The sequence below is a fragment of the Mirounga leonina genome, unplaced genomic scaffold (genome assembly GCF_011800145.1).
Source record: "Mirounga leonina isolate KUSES-001 unplaced genomic scaffold, KU_Mleo_1.0 Mir_115, whole genome shotgun sequence".
In the NCBI taxonomy this organism is placed as follows: domain Eukaryota; kingdom Metazoa; phylum Chordata; class Mammalia; order Carnivora; family Phocidae; genus Mirounga; species Mirounga leonina.
In genome coordinates, this window is record NW_023270268.1 from 77,021,100 (window position 1) to 77,042,271 (window position 21,172).

The window sequence follows — 21,172 nt, forward strand, 5'->3', positions numbered from 1 at the left end:
ACCCTAAAACCATAATATACCTAGGAATAAACCTAACCAAAGAGGCAGAGGATCTGTACTCAATAAACTATAGAACACTCATGAAAGAAATTGAGGAAGACACAAAGAAACGGAAAAACATTCCATGCTCATGGATTGGAAGAAAAAATATTGTTAAAATGTCCATGCTACCTAGAGCGATCTACACATTCAATGCAATCCCTATCAAAATACCATCCACTTTTTTCACAGAACTGGAACAAATAATCCTAAAGTTTGTATGGAACCAGAAAAGACCCCGAATAGCCAGAAGAATGTTGAAAAAGAAAAGCAAAGCCGGTGGCATCACAATTCCAGACTTCAAGCTCTATTACAAAGCTGTCATCATCAAGACAGTATGGTACTGGCACAAAAACAGACACATAGATCAGTGGAACAGAATAGAGAGCCCAGAAATGGACCCTCAACTCTATGGTCAACTAATCTTCGACAAAGCAGGAAAGAATGTCCAATGGAAAAAAGACAGTCTCTTCAACAAATGGTGTTGGAAAAATTGGACAGCCACATGCAGAAGAATGAAACTGGGCCATTTCCTTATACCACACACAAAAATAGAATCAAAATGGATGAAAGACCTAAATGTGAGGCAGGAATCCATCACAATCCTAGAGGAGAACATAGGCAGAAACCTCTCTGACCTCGGCCACGGCAACTTCCTGCTAGATGCATCTCCAAAAGCAAGGGAAACAAAGGCAAAAATGAACTATTGAGACTTCATCAAGATAAAAAGCTTTTGCACAGGAAAGGAAACAGTTGATAAAATCAAAAGACAACCGAGAGAATGGGAGAAGATAGTTGCAAATGACGTATCAGATACAGGGATAGAATCCAAAATCTATAAAGAACTTATCAAGCTCAACACCCAAAGAACAAATAATCCAATCAAGAAATGGGCAGAAGGGCTGTCTGGGTGGCTCAGTTGGTTAACCAGATGCCTTTGGCTCAGGTCATGATCCCAGGGTCCTGGGATCGAGTCCCACACTGGGCTCCTTGCTCAGCAGGGAGCCTGCTTCTCCCTCTGCCTACAGCTCCTCCTGCTTGTACTCTCGCTCACTCGCTCTCTCCCACCCTCTCTCTCTCTAGCAAATAAATAAATAAAATCTTAAAAAAAAAAAAAAAAAGAAATGGGCAGAAGACACGAACAGACATTTCTCCAAAGAAGACATCCAAATGGCCAACAGACACATGAAAAAGTGTTCAATATCCGTTGGCATCAGGGAAATACAAATCAAAACCACAGTGAGATACCACCTCACACCAGTCAGAATGGCTAAAATTAACAAGTCAAGAAACCACAGATGTTGGCGAGGATGCGGAAAAAGGAGAACCCTCCTACACTGTTTGTGGGAATGCAAGCTGGTGCAGCCAATCTGGAAAACAGTATGGAGTTTCCTCAGAAAGTTGAAAATAGAGCTACTCTATGATCCAGCAATTGCACTACTGGGTATTTACCCTAAAGATACATACGTAGTGATCTGAAGGGGCACCTGCACCCCAATGTTTATAGCAGCAGTGTCCACAATAGTCAAACTATGGAAAGAGCCCAGATGTCCATCGACAGATGAATGGATAAAGAAGATGTGGTATATATATACAATGGGATATTATGCAGCCATCAAAAATGAAATCTTGCCATTTGCAATGATGTGGATAGAACTAGAGGGTATTATGCTGAGTGAAATAAGTCAATCAGAGAAAGACAATTATCATGTGATCTCCCTGATATGTGGAATTTAAGAAACAAAACAGAGGATCATAGGGGAAGAGAGGAAAAAATAAAACAAGGCAAAACCAGAGAGGGAGAGAAACCATAAGAGACTCTTAATCATAGGAAACAAACTGAGGGTTGCTGGAGGGGAGCGGGTGGAGGGATGGGCTAACTGGGTGATGGACATTAAGGAGGGCATGTGATGTAATGAGCACTGGGTATTATATAAGACTGATGAATCACAGGCTTGTACCTCTGAAATCAATAACACATTATATGTTAATTAATTGTATTTAAATTTAAAAACGTTTTAAAAAAAGATATTTTGAAAGAGATTCCATTCACATAATTTTATTGCAGTATATTGTTACAGTTGTTCTATTTTATTATTAGTTACTATTGGTAATCTCTTACTGTGTCTAATTAATAAATTAAACTTGATCATAGGTATGTATGTATAGGAAATACATTGTGTCTATAGGGCTCCCTGCTATCTGTGGTTTCAGGGGTCCTCTGAGGGTCTTGGAACCTATCCTCCCTGGATAAGCAGGGACTACTGTAATGGTTACACTTTGCTAATCAGAAAGTTGTTTCTCCCTAACCCTCCTTTCCCAGCACACAGATGCTTACATGTATAAATATGCATACACATGAATTTTTGAATATGTAACACAACAAGATAACTGTAAAGATAAATTATCTAGCTGTCTCATATGGTATTTACATGAAAGGTAAATAGGTAAGTGCAAAAAGGCCTAGAAGGATATCACCAGTGTATTAACAGTGGTTATCTCTCAAGTGGGAGTATGAATGTTTTAAGTTTAATTTTTGTGTATATGTGATGTTCATATTTGTCAAGAAGGACCTTGTACTGTTTTTTTAATAAAAAGAAAATAATAAAGTCTTTTAAATTTTTTTCCAATGTCCCTACAATAGTAACATGTGAGGTTTCAACTGAGGAAACAAAATGTTTTAATCCAATTGCCAGGGTCAATATTTCTTTAAAACCAATCTTGGAGGGAGGGCCTCCAAGGCAGAGAGAAGGGAAGGCAAAGGTCCAAGCTCTCCAGCGAACTCCAGGAAAGCAGAGTCTAGAAACCTGATCTTTCAGGGCCCACACAGCCCTAATTTTGAGCGAGGAAAGGTACGGATGTTACCAGGGCTGGAAGTTCTGGTTCAGTTCTGCCTGGGGAGGGGAGAGTCCTAGCCTTGGGTCAGAAGAGCTAGTTTCAGGTCCAGCCTTTGACTCTATTTATCTGACCCAACTTGGGGAAGCCACGTAAGGTCTCAGTGTCCTCGTCCAGTAAGGGGTGATAATAATGACTCGCCATAGGGCTGCTATCAGACTAAAGGAGGATGGGAAAGTGCTTTGTTAACCGCCCAGCCCTCAGCAAACATTAGCTATAATTACTCCATCATGCTGCTTCCCGAAAAGCAGAGGTTAGGAAAGAACTTTGGTCCCCAAGCTGGACTTCACTGCAACATTGACACCCAGATTATGCAAGGCTGAAAGGTCAACTTTCTCCATGCCTGCTTTTTCCAGACCACATGGAGGAGACTCTGAGCTCCTAATGCTGGTCCTGTCCACGGCTGGCTGCCGACAGCCCCCATTCAGCCCAAAGGCCCACATGTAGGTAACGGGCCAGTGTGGGAAGAAGCTTTCTGTTCTATTTTGTGTACATCACCAAACAGTTTCAAACATATGAAACAAATATCTCCTTGCCCATAATGGGCCTGAGCATATGCTTGCTTGCTTTAGGAGCTGCCAATTGAAGAATGTAAGTGGCGGCTTTTGTTTCCCATCACACTTTCTGGATGTTTCTTGCTTCCTATACACCAGGCCCTGGCTGTGAATTCCTGACACCTGATACCTATTCTCAAGCTAATCAAAACGTTTCACTACATTTGCTTGACATGTCAACCAATATATAAAGCTGGGACTGGATAGGCCCCCTGCAGGAGCAGGCTCTGGGGAGTGCACAAAATGCCCCCGTGTGTCAATGACTGTGGAAGAAGTAGTACTTTGTATCCTCTTCCTTGCCTCCCCTCACTTCAACCTACACTACACCAAGACTGTTTGTGAGAGTTGAAAGCCACTGTGTAGATCCCTTGGACAAGGCCCTTATTTGACAGATGATGAAAAGGATACCCCAAGTAGTGACATGTCATGCCCAACACCATATGGCGAATTAGCTTCAACAGAAGAAGAGAATAACAAAAGCTAACAGAGGGAGCCGCTGGGTCCATGCCCATATCATGTCTAGGCATTTGGCCAAAGCAATTAATCCTGTGAAAAATAATTTAAAAACTCACGGCTTTATGTAGAAATTTTTTTAAAAAAGATACTAATAACAAAGCCCCTCTCCAACAAATTCTAGTTTAATTGGTCTGGAGTGAGGTCCAGTCATTGGCACTTTTGAAAGCATCCCAGATGATCCTAATGTACCGCTAGAATTGAGAGCTATTGGTATAGAATAATACACTTGGTTGAGAGTCTGGTGGAATGTAGTAGAAAAAGTCCTGGACTCGGAGTCCAAAGAGTCAAGTTTGAGCGAGAGCCTTTTCAAGATCATCCGTGTGGCTTTGGGCAAGTTGCTTAACTGCTTTTATCCTCACTTCTCCATAAATCCTTACTTCATCTAAAATCTAAAGACCTGATGAGAGAGGCCTATAAAAGTGCTTTACAAACTCTGAAGTGCTGTGTCCCTATGAGGGAGACCCTTTGGAGACTTCTAGTGGAACACATCTCCACTGATCTGTTGCTGGTCAGCTGAATTCTATTCAGTTAATATTTATTGAATGCCTGATAGGAAACAGACATTATGCTAGGTGCTAGGCATACTAAGGTGAACAAGACATAGATCCTTGGGGCACCTGGGTGGCTGAGTCGTTAGGCGTCTGCCTTTGGTTCAGGTCATGATCCCAGGGTCCTGGGATCGAGCCCCGCATTGGGCTTCCTGCTCAGCGGGAAGCCTGCTTCTCCCTCTCCCACTCCCTCTCTCGCTGTCTCTCTCTCTGTGTCAAATAAATAAATAAAATCTTAAAAAAAAAAAGAGAGAGAGACATAGATCCTATACTTAAGGAGCATTCGGTCTTGGAAAAGGAGATAGACATTTGAATAGCAAAATATTATGAAGACGAAGAGAGACGTAGCTCCCAAGAACAGGGATAGCACAAAGGAGAGGATGCTCATTCTGGGGATGTTGGCCAGGCAAGAGGAGATGATGTTTGAGCTGTGGCTTGAACAATGGGGGCCTTTAGGTGGAAAATAAGGGGGGAGAGCTGTTCTGCGCTAAGGGGTGAGTGAACACAAAGATACAGAGCTGTTAATCAGTCTCTATGTTGGTATGGCTGGGGCATGGGGTGGTAGGGTAGGATTCTGCTCTCTACAGATCAGTTGAATTGTCACTCCATATAGATGGACATAAATCCTATCTCTTTCAGGAGAAAGGAAAATGAAGTTAGATGGCAGGCTTAATGTTACAATGGATTTTAAAAGAACAGATCAAATTAACCTTAGAGACTTGATTATTTCTCTGAACCACAGGTAATATGAGCTCAAAGAGTTAACAGAGTCTGAAGCCCCCCATTGGCCCCAGACCCAGAAAAGTTGCTAGGTGACTTTGCAGAAGAGAAACAAATAGAAACCCTTTTCCAATTGAGAAGAAAATCAGTGAGAAAAGAGGTGCTGAGGGACTCAACACATCTGCAGGGTGTTTTTCTTTTACCTTCCTTTCTTTGGGTATTATTAACAGCATTAACACTTATAAATAGTAAAAATAATTATAGTGGTTGCGTTTTGAGACTTGCAGAGGAAAACTTAGAAGGAATGCCTGGTAAGAAGGATCAAGTAGCTCTAAGTATAGGCTGAGGAATAGGAAATGTTGAGGAGTTTAAAAACAATTAGAATTGAAAGTCCTGGATTTAGAACACCAGAGCCTCCTTTTTTTTTTTTTTTTTTTAATTTGTGGTATCCCTTTAAGAGTCATTTGGTACAATTCATAGCCTGATTCATGCCACCAGCTGCCTCTGATTTCAGTGAGAAATGCAGAAATTTATAGGGAACTGTAAAATGGGGACAGGTTTTTCGTTTTCTAAATTGAGGTTTTAACTGGCAAACTTCTGAAGGTTTAAGAAACCGCAGAGCTGAGCTGTGGGAAGCTGGCTTCATTTCCGGTCAGAAGAAATAAACACACAAACACATATCTAACTCACAAAGTGTCGCAAGAGATAAACCAATACTCTTTGCAGAGGAGGAAAACAAAAAATCAGCCTCGTGGGCAACAGGAGGAAAGTCACATTCGCCAGCGGACAGCCCCCTATGCTGGCAGAGGGAGAAACTGAGCCTGGGCAGCGACGGGCAGGATTTGCACAAAGTCTCCCGCTTCGAGCTGCGTGTCTCCGCAGTCCCAGGGCAGCGCCCAAACCACATCGCCCTTCTCAAAGCCCCAGGGATTGATGAGAACCCCCTGCAATAGCCACAGGACACACAGGTGAGTCTTCCTGGAGACCAGGGCAAACCTTCCCGGGCTACTTGACACCTGGTTCCCGAAAGGGCCCCCCCATGTCCACTCCTGCCCTGGCACTCACCTCATTTTCCTGCCTGGGGTGCTCCTGGCTGCCTGGCTTCGGTCCCCGCGGCCTGACTTTCCCGTGAGCTTGTCCCCCGTGTGGTGTCAGCGATGCCTTATCTTTGTTCTGAGGTCCCTGTGTGTCTCTGGAATTGGCTGGCATTCTTCATTCAGGTCACGCCTTCCCCTGCCTGCAACAGATCCTCTCTCCCCCTCTCTCCCTCTGCCTCTTCCTCTCTCTCTCTCCCTCCCTCCCTCTTCTCTCTCCCTCTCTCTCTCCCTCCTCTCTCTCCCTCTCTCTCCCCTCCTCTCTCTCCCTCTCTCTCTCCTCTGACTCGCTTTTACACACACTCATAGGAACCTGACAGAACAGAATCTGTCTTCTTCCTGAAAAGATCTCCAGTTCCTTCCTTTATCCTGTGTGGCTGGCTCCAGCTCTTGAGAGAAAACTGAGAGGCTCAAAAAGGTATTTGTATCTGTGTGTGTGTGTGTGTGTGTGTGTGTGTGAGAGAGAGAGAGAGAAAATGTGTTTGTGTGAGTATGTGTGTGTGAATGTGTATGAGTGTGTGAATGTATATGAGTGAGTTTGTGTGAATGTGAGTGTGTATGAGTGAGTGTGTGAGTGAACGTGTGTGACTGTACTGAGTGTGTGTGTGTGTGTGTGTGTGTGTGTGTGTGTGTGTGGAGGGTGGAGAGGGACAAAGTCTAATCTCTCTTTAGTCTCCCTTGCCAGATGGCTATAGTTTTCTGCTCTTCTTCAGGACACGGGCAAAAAGACACCAGTGAAACAGAAACAACCAACTAAGAAGGCAATTCTAACATCTATACTAGGAAAGAAAAAAGGTCCAAATCCCAAAGCCTCAGTCAGCCTGAAAACAGCGACAGATCTTCCTGTGAACGGAGCTGTTGGCCAGGAATGTGAGGGAGCCCCAAGTCCTGCAGTTGCCTAGTGGTTCTTCTTTGCTTAAAAGCAATACTTGCTCTGTTTACCAACTCAGAGTGTGCGACCAATCCAGCCCAGTGAGGGTCCATCACGGCAGGAAAGCCTGCACCCCTTGGGTAGAGAAAGACCTAGGTCTGTATACACGTCTACACCTTGAGATTGTAGAGAAATACAGCACCAGATCTAAGCTGAGCTGAATAATAAGACAGTTTCTCCCCCCCCCCCCACAAAAATGGCAACCGATACTGAATAGGGAGAGAAATGTCTGGGTGTGAAAAATAGATTTTACGGAGAACCTTTTCTGTGGTAGGCACAGTGCTAAGCATAAGCATCATCTCAAGCGCTCCCACAAACCTGTAGGGGTCACACTGTTGTACTCACTTTACAAATGAGAAAACTGAGGCTCAGAGAATTTCTACACCTTGCCAAGATTATCCAGCTCTTTTTCACTCCTTACTGCTACTACCATGAATAGTTAACATTTATTGAGCACTAGGTGTCAGGGACTCTTCCAGTAATGTGTTAATTCCCTTCAATCATCTTTATATCTTGTAAAGTTGGGTACTAGGATTATCCCCATTTTACAGACAAGGAAACTGCCCAGAGAGGTTAAGTAACGTAGAAAGTGATAAGGGAAGAATCTGAGATCTTACCCACTATATCTTACTGCTTTTCCCTAACCTATTCTAGTGCCTTTGGTATTTCAAATACAACATTCATGGAGAAACTCAACTTGAGGCATTCTGAAAAGAGCATTAGACTCAGAGTGAGCTTTTAGCTGTAATCTTTCCCCTCTGTCCAAGCCAGCTGTGCACTTTGGGTCCAATACTTGGCACGTCTGGTCCTGCTTCACATCTGGGAAATGAGGGATGCTAGGAGTCTTCAAGGAGATTATGCCTTCCGAAGTGCTGTGTTAGCTGTCCAACAGTGTACCCCAGAGAGCCACCCCCAGTCTGACCAAGGTAGCAAACGCAGGTCCTCTCCACGTGCTGATACTGCTGCTTTGGCACATTTGGGGGAACGCTTCTTTGAATCTCGCTGGAATTCTCCCCGCTCCATTTTCTCTCCAGTTTCTCTATTTTAACACTTTCGAATGTCAGTCTTGCCAGGCCTGGCATTAGTGAGAGGCTGTGGTCGAGAATGTGGGTGCAAATATATGAGATGAGAGAATATGTTTGAACTCAGGCACTGTTTTAGCCAAGTGTTGCTTTCTGTTTCAGGCAGAGCAAAAAAAAAACCAAAGCCATTTAAAAGTCCCATTAAGAAGCTTCACAGACTCCTCAGACATCAAATAACTCACAAAACAACATTTTAATGATTTAAGTGTAATGAATCAGAAACACATGGACTACATTTCTCTTGGAATACCCAAGCGTTTCAAAACTGAAGGAGAAAGAACTTGGCTCAAAGCACAGTGCGCTGTGCAGAGGGCTCTGCCCGTTACAGACACCCCCTCTATTCATGAGGCAGCGGAGCTGGCCCTCTCCTAATTTAGGGCACATACAGGAATATGGAGTCATCTGTTCTGGGCACAGAGGGAAGAGCTTGGGAGCGAAAGCCATCAGTTTCTCCTTGTAAAGTGTCATAGAGCAATCGAGCTTCCCAGAATAATTTCCTGGCCATATTTTTTCAAGGCTGCCAATGTTCAATGGGAGACATTTGAAATACGTTCTAAGCCAAAGTTCTGCCAATATACAGCAGATCTGATATGTGCTTCCCTGGGAGTTAGCCAAGGCTCAGATGGAATCTGCATGAAAACAGGAACTATATGGCTCAGTGAATGATCTGGGTGAGATGCAGGGCAGTTTCCCATTGGACTAGAAGACATTGGTGATATTGTCCTGACCTTTTGATAAAGACTCTCTGAAGTATCATTAATAGATCATGGGAAGTAAGAGGAATGCAAGGGACATTGGTTTGGAAGTAGGCTCAGTGTCAGTAGGCTGACTTGTATGTGACCTTGGGCAAGTCATCTACTTTCTTGGTTGGAGGGAGGGGGAGGAGGGGCATCCACCTGCTCTGCTGTACAATGAGGGGATTGGACCCCGTTGAGGGAGCACATATAAATGTTGGTGCAAGAACTGGGGAATGATATTGCAGTGAAGGCAGTCATGGGGGTTACTCTCATGACCTGTGAAAAGAGTGGAGCCCAGAGCATCCCTCTCATCTTGATACTTGCTTTATCATAGCTGCATGATGTGGCTCAGGATTCCATCATAGGTATTCAGGAAAATAACTATAAAGAAGATTCAACTAGTTTTTTAGAAGTTTGACAGAAAAGTTAAAATAAGCACACAATGAACTAACAATATGTCACTTAGAATCATAAAATGTAGAACGACAGATGTGGACCCAACACCCCCAGGTTATAGTCAGGGACAGGGTCAGGAACATAGTACTAAGAGAGTGCATGTTACAGAATTCCTACCACTAGAACCGGGCTTGGTTTACATGTTCTACCGAAGTATTTATTATATGCAACTCCTGAGCTGAGACTTTCTGGAATCCCATGAATGTGTTAGGAAATGTAAAGTATCTGGGCATGGGATTTCGTTGGCAAAGCCAGAAATCCAGGCTTCCTATAGAATATCTAAGAAACTGATAAATAGCCCCAAAGATGGCACCTTAGAATTAAATTTTGGGTTCTACAACACATTGACTATGCTGAGAGCCATTGATTTGGAGCCTGGATATCACATTATCAGAATAGTACAGGGGATTTAAAAAATACCAATCCCTAAACTTCATCCCAGAAAATTCAAATTCAGCAAATTTGGGGTGGGGCTCCTGAATCTCTAATTTTAAAAGCTCTCATGGCACGATTTTGCCAATTTGGGCGCACAGAACATAATGGTGCATTTTATAATTGGCGGCATTTTAGGTTTGATGAAATATCCTTAGCATGTGTCAGATACTTCCATATACATTATTACATGTAATATTCATATATTTTTACAGATGAAGACACGGAGGTTCAGAGAGACTATGCCAGCAAGAGGACAATTGATGTGTAGAGCCCAGGCCTCCTGACCCCCGATCCAGGACTCTTTCCCCTCATCTGCAGGCTCCTGACCCTGCCTGTGGACTTTGAACATCCATGAGCCATGCTATCTTGTGTCTAAAAGATTGCAGGGAAGGAAAAAATAATTTCTACTGAAAAAATAAACTATTTGGTTCTGTTATGGGCTGAATTGTGTCCTTCCAAAGTTCATATGTTGAAGCCCTAACCCCCAGTACCTCAGAATGTGACGATTTGGAGATAGGGTCTTTGAGAGGTGATTAAGCTAAAATGGGGCCATTATGGTGGACCCTGATTTGATGTAATTGGTGTCCTTATAATAAGAGATTAGGACACAGACAACACAGAGGAAAAGACCATGGGAGGACACAGTGAGATAGTGGCTATCTGCAAGCCAAGGAGAGATGCCTCAAAAGAATACCTTGACCTTGAACTTTATTTATTTATTTTTCAAGGTTTTATTTATTTATTATTTGACAGAGAGAGACAGCGAGAGAGGGAACACAAGCAGGGGGAGCGGGAGAGGGAGAAGCAGGCTTCCCGCAGAGCAGGGAGTCTGACGTGGGGCTCGATCCCAGGACCCTGGGATCATGACCTGAGCCGAAGGCAGACGCCTAACGACTGAGCCACCCAGGCCCCCTGATCTTGAACTTTAAAACACCTGCCAACACCTTGATTTTGAAGTGCTAGTCTCCAAAACTATAAGAAAATACATTTCTGCTGTTTAAGCTACCCAGTCTGTGGAACTTCGCCATGGCAGTCCTAACAGACTAATAAGCTCTCTTATACAAGGTTCTCGAAAAGCATGAAACACATGCCACCAGGGGCATCAGGCTGATTTCAGGTGCCACATACATGGAATTAAAAAACACTGGGTCAGTTAATATTCTGTTTGGTGCATAATTAGAGAAACCTTGACTAATGCACAAATAGAATTTATTTTCCTCACATAGCAAGAAGTGAGGAGGTACATAGGTCTGGGGCAGCTGATTGACATTGTTTTCTTTCTTTCTGCTCTGCCAGCCTTAGGATATGGGCTTTCATCCTCATGCCTGCCACCTCATGGTCACAAAAAGGCTGCTTTAACTCCAGATGTCATGTCCACATTCAAAACAGAAAAAAAGGAGAAAGAGGAAAAGGGGACTGGGAGACTTCTCCTTACGTCTCACAGACCAGAGCTGAGTCACGTGGCCACCACTAACTGCAAAGGAGACTGGTAAGTTCGGTTCTTACTTTTACAGCTTATAGAGCAGAGCCAGACAGCAAGGAAGACAGGGATTAGAAATGGAAATTGCATGAGTCAACCTTCAATATCTGTCACCACCATATGCCAAGAAAGTCCTGCCTTTTTCATTTCTCTTTCATTCCGGATATTATTGAGAAGAAAATCTCAAGGTGATGCCAATATGCCGTTGATATTCATTTCCCTTTTAACAAGGAAAGGCAGGTCTCAAATTCAGTCTTGCAGAGACAATATTATTCTGCTAGGATTTAACAATTTTTATTCATTATATTTATTTTTATGTTTAGAGTAGCAGCATACTTTCAAATATATGGATTTCAGTCAAAAAAACAAGAAACAAATCCAGAGTAGATCAGACTTGTACCTCTGAAACAAATAATACATTATATGTTAAAGAAAAAAAAAAAAAAGAAGAGAGTAGGAGGGAAAAACGAAGGGGAGGAAATTGGAGGGGGAGATGAACCATGAGAGACTATGCACTCTGAGAAACAAACTGAGGGTTTTAGAGGGGAGGGGGTGGGGGGATGGGCTATCTGATATCACATTATACCCGCTGATGGGTATTAAGGAGGGCATGTATTGCATGGAACACCGGGTGTTATACGCAAGCAATGAATAATGGAACACTACATCAAAAACTAATGATGTGATGTATGGTGACTAAAATAACATAATAAAATAAAATTTAAAAAATAAACACAAATATGAAACAAATAATAATAATAATATAGATGGTATTCATGCATACAAAAAAAATTATAAAGGCAAGTGACTAAATATTGGAAGCCTTGTGGTGGACACGGTAGAAATAGCCCAGCGCCGTGGAATAGCCTATGAGTGGGGATGCTGGGGATGGAGGTCACATTCTGCCCCAGCTTCCTGTGAAGCCTTGTTTCCAAGAAGAATGTTTCATCCTGAAAACAACCGACAAAGGCCATGCATTATTATCTATATTTTACATATATGATTAATAATAATATTGAGATGAGGTAATTGAGTCCTAGAGAAGAGAAATGTATTGCCCAGGGTCACATTGAAACTAGATGGTGGGCTGAAACCATGAATCAGAGTTCCCTACTCCCATGTTCTTTTCTGTTAGGTTGTAGGCCACTCTATTTGAGACTGAGTACTTTGAAAAGAAACTGGCTGGTTTTTCTGAAAGCCCCAAATGACCTTTGGCTGGCCAACACAGCTGGCTCTCCACCACACAATTTCGTTGAACAAAGAGGTATGCTGAGGTGTTTTGACCTCTCTTGAAGATCAAAATCTTCATTCTTCCTCAGCTGCCAGTAGGCTTATCACTTCTAGAATCTACTTTGGTCTCTGGATAAGAGAGGATTCCTCTCCCCTTTTCCCACGTCTCAACCTACCCTGATTCCCACCTTCTTCCTTATTCTTTAGGACAGGGTCTAAGTTTATTAGTGAGCATTGGAAGTGAATCAATTGGCCATACACATCAGCTTCTCTTGCTTTCTGCCTTATTTCATTCAGTCAAAAAAACAACTGGGAACTAGCCTTCTTTGGGTCTTCTGGCTCTCTCTTTGCTCTTCTTTCTCCATGTATCTGGCCAAAGGGTGATAGGGGGAGGATATTAGGATTTAAGCTCTGACAGAAGGTGGGCATGCTTTTTTTAAACTTCTGACCAAAGGGAGCCCTGTCATCGAGCCCAGCTTTACAGGAGAGCCCCAGTCTGTGGAACCAGGTACTAGCCTAGCTGATAACACAGGGTACCTAGTTTTCTGTTTGGTTATTTCTCCTCAAGGTAATCTTGCAGGAGGAGGTGTGATGTGTAAGGAATGATCCTGGGGTTCTTAAGTACTTGAGACATATACCATCTGTTTGGGTTGAATTGTGTCCTTCCCAAATTCATATGTTGATGTCCTAATCCCTAATATCTCAGAATATGATTACAAGGGCCTTCAAAAGGTAATTAAATTTAAAAAGGTGCTGTTTAGGTGGGCCTTAATCCAATATGACTGGAGTCCCTATAAGAAGAGGAGATTAGGACACAGATGACACAGACAGAGGGACAACCACATGAGGACACAATAATAAAGCCATCTACGAGCCAAGGAGAGAGGTCTCAAAAGAACCCAAACCTGCCAACACTTTGATCTTAGACTTCTAGGCTCCAGGACTGTGCGAAAATAAATTTCAGCTGTGTAGGTGACCCAGTCTGTGGTATTTTGTTATGGCAGTCCTAGGAAACTAACGCACCTTCCATACCTCCCTTACCTTTGCTCACCTAAATCCATTTTATATCAACTATAGTTGCTATTCACTCATATTATGTCTCCCCTCTCCCAGAGGTTCCCCAGATGCTAAGGCCACATGGACCAAGCAGAACCAACCACAGGACAGCATTGGTTAGGCTATAAGAAGCAAATGGACAGTTGGGGTAAGACCGTGGGGTGAGGGGGTGGACTCAGATCATGGAGGAGTCAGGGTCCTCACTTCCCTAACTTCCTACTGCTATTTCATGACTATTACTTTTCCACCCTCTTTCCAAATTCCCCTACCCTTCTATCACTCTGGCAAACTCTACTCATCCCTGTTACTGCCACCTTCCAACCTCTTGGTCCTATCCTATATTCCTTTCTTTAAGAACTTAGGCATGTGGCTCCATTGCTTACCTTTCCTTTCCAGTTCCTCCTGATGTCCTGAGGGACACTAGGCTCTCATCCTTTGAGCTCCTCATCTTCAGTGATGACTTCTTCCACTTTACCCTAGCCATCTATGATACCCATAGCCACATCCACCTCTGAAAGCTGCATCTCATAACACCCATTCTCTAACCACCATCTCCTATCTTTTTAGGTCTTTTACTCCTTCAATAACCCTATAGACTCCAATAACCCTAGACTTCAATCTCATCCAGACATCCAGTCCTTTGACACCATCCCATTTTAAGTCTATCAGATCCTCTTGCATTTACATCTTTTCTGAACCCCACAACCAATCATCAGCACTCCTTTGCAGACTATTCTTTCTCTACCTGCTTTCTCAGCTCTCTTCTTGCTTCAGAGGAATCATTCTTTATCTTTCTAGTGAATCATTGAGAATCTAATGGAAGCTAGATCCTTTATCTGGAATACCCCCAATAAAGCCACACAGTCCACTCCTTCAGCTCCTTCAACTCTTTCTAAAAGTGTCACTTTCTCAGTGAGGTCCTTCCTGACCACTCTATTCTACTACTTCTATTCTTACCCACACTCACAATCCCTATATCCGGTTTCAGTTTTTTTTTTTTTCATGGCACTAACCAGCAGCTAAGATACCATTTATTTTTAATTATTTATTTGTTTGTTGCTCACTTCCCATCCCATTAGAATAACACAATCTCAAAGTGGACAAATGTTTTTTTTATTTTTTGTTTAGTGCTCTATTTCCAGGACCAGGCCAGTGCCTTTGACTTGCACATAGTAGGACCGTAATAAATCTTTGTGGATGGGCTTTCTTCAGAGAAAAATTTAAATATGCACATATTCTTAAAACTTAGTATATAATTTCTGGGGCCTGGTGGTCTTTCTGAGGCTGTGAAGTTCAGAAGCTCAGTGTTAACCATTCTTCCTGAATATTTCTCATGCATTCTACCACCACAGTTTAAATGGTGTTGTATACTGATTACTTACAAATCTATTTCTTTATCCTACATGTCTCCTCACAGTTCCTCACTCACCAGTCAAACGTCTGTCTATTCCCACCTCCATTTGAAGTGTCCTTTGGACAGAGGTTGCTATCTTTCCATTCCCAACTTGCTCATTTTCCTGCACCAACTACGTCCATGAACCACCAACAGCTCAGAAACTCAAGCCAGATATTTGAGTGTCATCCTTGATTTATATTTTTCCTTTCTCCTCATATGCCATCAATCAGTAAGTTCCATTGTTTACGTGTAAGTATCTTTCAAATCCAACATCATGCACAGCTTCCATTCCCCACTGCCCCTGTATTACTGGAAGATTATATCAACAACCTCCTAATTGGTTTTTCTGTCTATAGTACCATTCTTACAAAAATATAAGTCTTATTCATTCTCTCCCTTTGTCAAACCTTTTCCTAAAGGCCCTCCTTTGCTTAAAGAGTAAAATAAAAATGTCTTAAAATAGCATTTGAACCCTGAAGCCTCATGTTGACATGAGGTGCCATGAGATTGAAGTAGCATGCAGTATTAAGCCAACAAGTGGAGGGCAGCTGCCTTGGAAAGTCAGCTGGGCCCACAGCACACTTGGCATGGGTGAGAAAAAAACTGTTGTATGAAGGCACTGAGCTTTTGGCACTGTTTGTTTCTGTAGATAATCTGGCCTATCCCGACACGATACTCTTAAATGGGATTGCTCTTTCACTTCTGTATTCTTCCCCATGCTTAGGCACACACACTTTAATGTCTAGAACTGGTACCAAACTAGTTGTTTATTCCAGATTTCATCATGCTCTTTCATTCCTGCATGCACTTACATAGTTGGTTCTCTTGGTCTCTAGTGCTATTCCCTTTCTCATTTGCTTGTAGAACTTCCTCTAATTTATCCTTTGAAATCTTGCTTAAATGTCATTTTCCTGGAAAATCTTCTCTGATCACCCAACAGAGAAGTAAATATTACCTTTGTTCCTTACCCGTGTTTTAAATTATTGCATGTGTCAGATTACTACTTATGTCCCTCTTTCACTATAATAATTCAAGGCCTGAATAATATTCTCTGTACCTTGGGATCAATAGTGCTTTTTGAATATATAGATGTTCAAATAATCTTTAAAAAGGCATCAAGCGGGCGCCTGGGTGGCTCAGATGGTTAAACGTCTGCCTTCGGCTCAGGTCATGATCCCAGGGTCCTGGGATCGAGTCCCACATCGGGCTCTCTGCTCCTTGGGAGCCTGTTTCTCCCTCTGCTTCTCTCTCTCTCTCTCTCTCTGTCTCTCGTGAATAAATAAATAAAATCTTAAAAAAAAAAAGGCATCAAGCTAGGTAAACACACAACTGAATTTATAATTACAAATTGTGATGAGTACTATGTAGGAAGAGGACAGAATTCTTTGGGAGAGACCAATAGAAGGGCTAATTTATACAAAGTGGTCAGCAAAGTCATGGTGCTATGGCAGCTAAACAGAATGGGTGCAAGTTAGCTAATAAAGGGTTGGTGATTCAAAATGATGGACTATATTTCCTGGACTTCAAGACACATGGAAATTCCCCATTTCTGGACCCAATCCATAAAAATAATAAGAAAGACTAGAAATGAGATAAATAAAGGAACAGCTGCACTTAAAATCAAGACAAGGAATTATCTGTAGATGAGAAAATAGGAAGGCCTGTACAAGGAGGTCTGTAGATGAGAGGTTGTAGCAGTGAGCTGAGGAAATCATCCTGACAGAGAATGCATCCTGTGGGAACCCATCCTGACCATGTGGGAAGCCATCAAGATCCCATGGGGAAGCTGGAAGCTGACAAGACTGTAGCATGAACTCGCTTGGAAAGAAATAGAAACCGCCACCACAGAAAGGTTGCCAAACAAGGATCAACAAATATTTTTTTTTTAAGATTGTATCTGGAAAAGGGATAATAAATTCAATAAGAGAATTTCATGTAAGGAAATAGAGTTAACAGAAACATAAGAACAGGATTTTAAAATAACCTATCTCCAGGGAGCTAAAAGAGGGTGTATCATCTATGAAACAAGAAGAAGAGAAAGATCTGAAATAAAAACAAATTGAAATACAAAAAGAAGCCATTGGATAATTAGTGAAATTAAAACAATACTTTTGCATTTACTAAATGTAATTATGTTAAGTATAATTATTGAAATTAAAATGCAATCATTAGTATGATAGCTGAATGGTCACAAATGAAGAATTAATTAATGATCTGAAAAATCAAGCTGAGGAATTTCCCCAGATGAAGAGATCAGAAGTATGAAAGAATAAAGGGAGCGTAGATTCAGAAGATCCTACATGCATCTAGTAGAATTTTCATTAAAAATAGAATAAAGAGAGGGAAAGGAAGAAATTTTGAAGAAATATTGGTCTCAGTTTTCCCAGAATCGAGAAAACCATAAATTCTCAGTCTGAAAAGATCTTCCAGTCCTCACATGGGATATATGCATAAAATTATATATAGATTCCATGTAGTGAAATTTCAGCATATCAAGGATAAAGTTAAAATTTTAAAAATTACCAGAGAAGGAACGAAAACTAGATTAATATCCAGATTTTCTGCCAACCACCTGGAAACAAGAGGGAAATAAAAAATATCTTAATGTGCAAAAGAAAAATACTTTTAAGCCTGTCATTCTACACTAGCCAGAGGATTATGTCACTCAGCTGAAATAAAGACACACTCAGGCTCTGAGAGCTTATCATGTGCAGGCCCTTTCAGAAAGAATGGAGGATGTTGGAGACAGTTAGTGTTGGTGAAAGTGGGAAATGGGTCCACTGACACAATGCTTATAGAAATGGACAGCGGCCTGGCCACTGGGAGGGCAAGCCGGGGCTATTAGTAAAATAAAAATGTGCAAATCTTACAAATTGAGAATCTTACTTCAAGATATCTGTTTTAGAGAAACGCTCACATGGGCAAGCCTGTTCCTTGTAGCATTGGTTGTCAAGGTGAAAAGTGGGCCTCAGTCAAATAGTGACTAAATGTAATGTAGTCATTCTATGGAATGTGGAGCCCCAGTAAGAGAAAATGGGAAAAATCTATGTATAGCAACAGGGATTTATCTCTGAGACTTATCACTGAGTGAAAAGGGAAGGTTGAAAAATGATACGTATGTTAGGATACCATCTTTTGAGTGAAAAAACAACAGGTTCACCAAATAATACATATTTTGTACATATCATAGACATTTTGTATGTATTTTCCATATGTCATAGAAGTAAGTGTGGAAGGAGATAGATCAAACATAACCAGTTACTTGTGTGAAGGAAGTGTTCAAGGGAGGCTTTGTTCCTATTTATAATAATGCAGAGCCTTTAGGGGTGCCTGGGTGGCTCAACTGGTTAAGCATCTGCCTTTGGCTCAGGTCATGATCCCAGTGGAGCCCCACACTGGGCACTGGACTCACTGCTCAACGGGAGTTTGCTTCTTCCTCTGCCCTCCCCCACCACTCGTGCTCTCTCTCACTCAAATAAATAAATAAAAATCTTTAAAAAAAATAATACAAAGACTTTAGTGCCTGGTCAGGGGTGCTTAGGCAGGGGAGTGGCATGATCCAATTTATAGTGATAAAAAAATCCCTCTGGGTATTGTGAGGAAAATGAATTTGGAGGAGGGGAGGCAGAGAGACCAGGTAGTAGGCTGTCCTGGTAGTTAGGACCAGGACTCATTCATCCATTTGGCAGTGTGGGCCAGAGCCTGGGGCCCATGAAAATGTTTTAATTAAAAAAAAAAAAAAAAAACCTACAAATATACAATAATAAACTTAGCCTGGCTTATATTTGCCTTTATACCAATGCAGTGCTAAAATGTAATTTTTATTTATTTTTTAGATGGATGAAGGAGCTCATAAAGGCAAAAGTACCTAGAACACACAAAAGTCATAAAGCAGCCCTGATTAGGAGAGAGCATGCTTGGATGGATCAGCACGGAGCCAAGTGGACAAAGGCAAACTGTTTTATAACAAGAAGAGCCTGAATCTTGCCCTAAATTGAGAGTGAGGAATGAGGGAGGGGAGAAAGCAAAGATAAGTCCCAGAATGCTGACTTCAGGGGGTGCTGGGGCCACTTACTGGGACAGGGAAGAGGGGAGGAAGGTTGCCAGGGCCCACAGGATCACGAGCCCTGCCTGCCAGGCCAGCTGTGGTAAAGTCACCACTGATCCAGGATCTTGAAAGGGTTGAGGACTGACACTGAATCTTTACGCATCAGGAAGACAAAAAGGATTTCCTCATGAAGACTGACATGATCAGACAGTGTTTTAGAAAATGTGTGTTTGGTGAGCATATGGGACATAGAAGATAAACCAGGAGCTAACAATACCTAAGTAGCCAGGCCCCCCAATTCTCCTGCCACTCCCAGGCTCAGGAAAATGTAATGAAATGAAAGCAGTTTGGAAAAGAGCTGGAAAGACCTCCCAGCTAGACCCAGCCCAGAGCGCAGCTTGGCCAAAGCTCAGGCTCATGCGGAGCACATGGGCCTTGCAGCTGGCTGCATTCACCGGCCAAACCACAGGGCAAATTTAAACACTTCAGTTGTCACAACACAGCAGACCTGAATGACAACAGCTTTCTTAAAAGCAGGACTTTAAAGACAAAAACACTTCTTCACACACACACACAAAAAAAAACCCAAAAAACAAAACAAAACAAAATCTCAGGAAAACTGGCTCTCTCTCAGGCAATTATTTTAAAACGTTGGGCCTCAAAATATTTTCAGCCCCAGCCCACATGGAAGGGGCACAAAGCTGTGTGGACCTTCTTTTGTCTTCACCATATCTGACCGAGAAAAAGGGTGACTCTTCTGAAGACAAGCCAGTAGACCCGGAGTGTTGAGCACCTAACACATGTATTGTTAGCACAGTAGGAGCATTTGGGTAAGCCATGATAGCTCTTTGGGCCTGAGTTGTTTTGGATTTTGTCCCCATAAGTGGAAATAATGATAACACTTTCCTTACATACTGTTTCGAAGACATAGTTCTTCTTCTCCTTCTCCTCCTCCTCCTCTTCCTCCTCCTCCTCCTTCTTCTTCTTCTTCTTCTTCAAGATTTATTTATTTATTTGAGAGAGAGGGGAGAGAGAGAGTGTGTGTCATGCAAGGGTCAGGGCAGAGGGAGAGAAAGAGAGAGAATATTCAGCAGACTCTCTGCTGAGTGTGGGGCCCCACTCGGGATTCGATCTCATGACCCTGAGATCATGACCGGAGGCGAAATCCAGAGTTGACGCTTAAACCAACTGAACCACCCAGGTGCCCGTCAAGGACATAGTTATTCTTAAAGTCCTTTCAAATATGAATACCTTTGAGAATATAAGGAAGGCTATTAACCTCCAGAGAAAATTGTGTATTCAAATAAAAATGTTCATATACCTGGGTATTTATAGGATCAGTGATAAAAAGCTCTTTGGTAATATCTTTTTATTTTTTAATTTTTTTTAAGTTTTTTTTAAATTTATTTGACAGAGAGAGACACAGCGAGAGAGGGAACATAAGCAGGGCGAGTGGGAGAGGGAGAAGCAGGCTTCCCGCAGAGCAGGGAGCCGGGTGCGGGGCTCGATCCCAGGACCCTGGGATCATGACCTGAGCCGAAGGCAGATGCCTAATGACTGAGCCACCCAGGTGCCCCTCTTTGGTAATATCTTTAAACCACCTGCAAAACGACTGTCCCTTTATGGGGACACAACCTATAGTAATAATTACTAGTATCCATGGAAAATAGGGGTAGAAGGATCATGAAAGGTATATGTAGAAAGTGGTCTTCAAGATGGACTAAAAAATGAGCAGGATTTCAACAGGCTGAAGGAAGAGCAAGAGCTACAGAAACAGCAAAATGTGAAGTGGGAAAACCAGTGGTAGAGGGATTCTACACAACAAGTAAGGAAAGGATACTGACCATTTGTTGAGCTTGCGCTATGTGCCGGGCATTACATGCATTCTCTTATTTGATCTTCACAAGTTAGTTATTGTTAGCCCCATTTTAGAGATGAGGAAACAGAAAATTAGG

The 21,172-nt window shown here is 42.2% G+C and overlaps 1 protein-coding gene and 1 long non-coding RNA gene across 3 annotated transcripts in view; one reads left to right on the forward strand and one right to left on the reverse strand.

Annotated features, from left to right (window-relative positions):
- Window positions 1–6,612, reverse strand: part of LOC118006928 (mannan-binding lectin serine protease 1) — a 50,955-nt gene extending 44,343 nt beyond the window's left edge. For both annotated transcript variants that reach the window (XM_034999800.1, XM_034999801.1), the window contains exon 1: window positions 6,338–6,612. In XM_034999800.1, coding sequence (XP_034855691.1) covers window positions 6,338–6,342 — 5 coding nt within the window. In that variant the 5' untranslated portion in view covers window positions 6,343–6,612. The remainder of the gene's footprint in view (window positions 1–6,337) is intronic.
- A 40-nt stretch (window positions 6,613–6,652) lies between these two features.
- On the forward strand, window positions 6,653–19,757 carry LOC118006929. Its single transcript, XR_004678225.1, has 3 exons — window positions 6,653–6,784; window positions 11,304–11,496; window positions 19,006–19,757. It is a non-coding gene; the product is annotated as an uncharacterized LOC118006929 (long non-coding RNA).
- The last annotated feature ends 1,415 nt before the right edge of the window (window positions 19,758–21,172 follow it).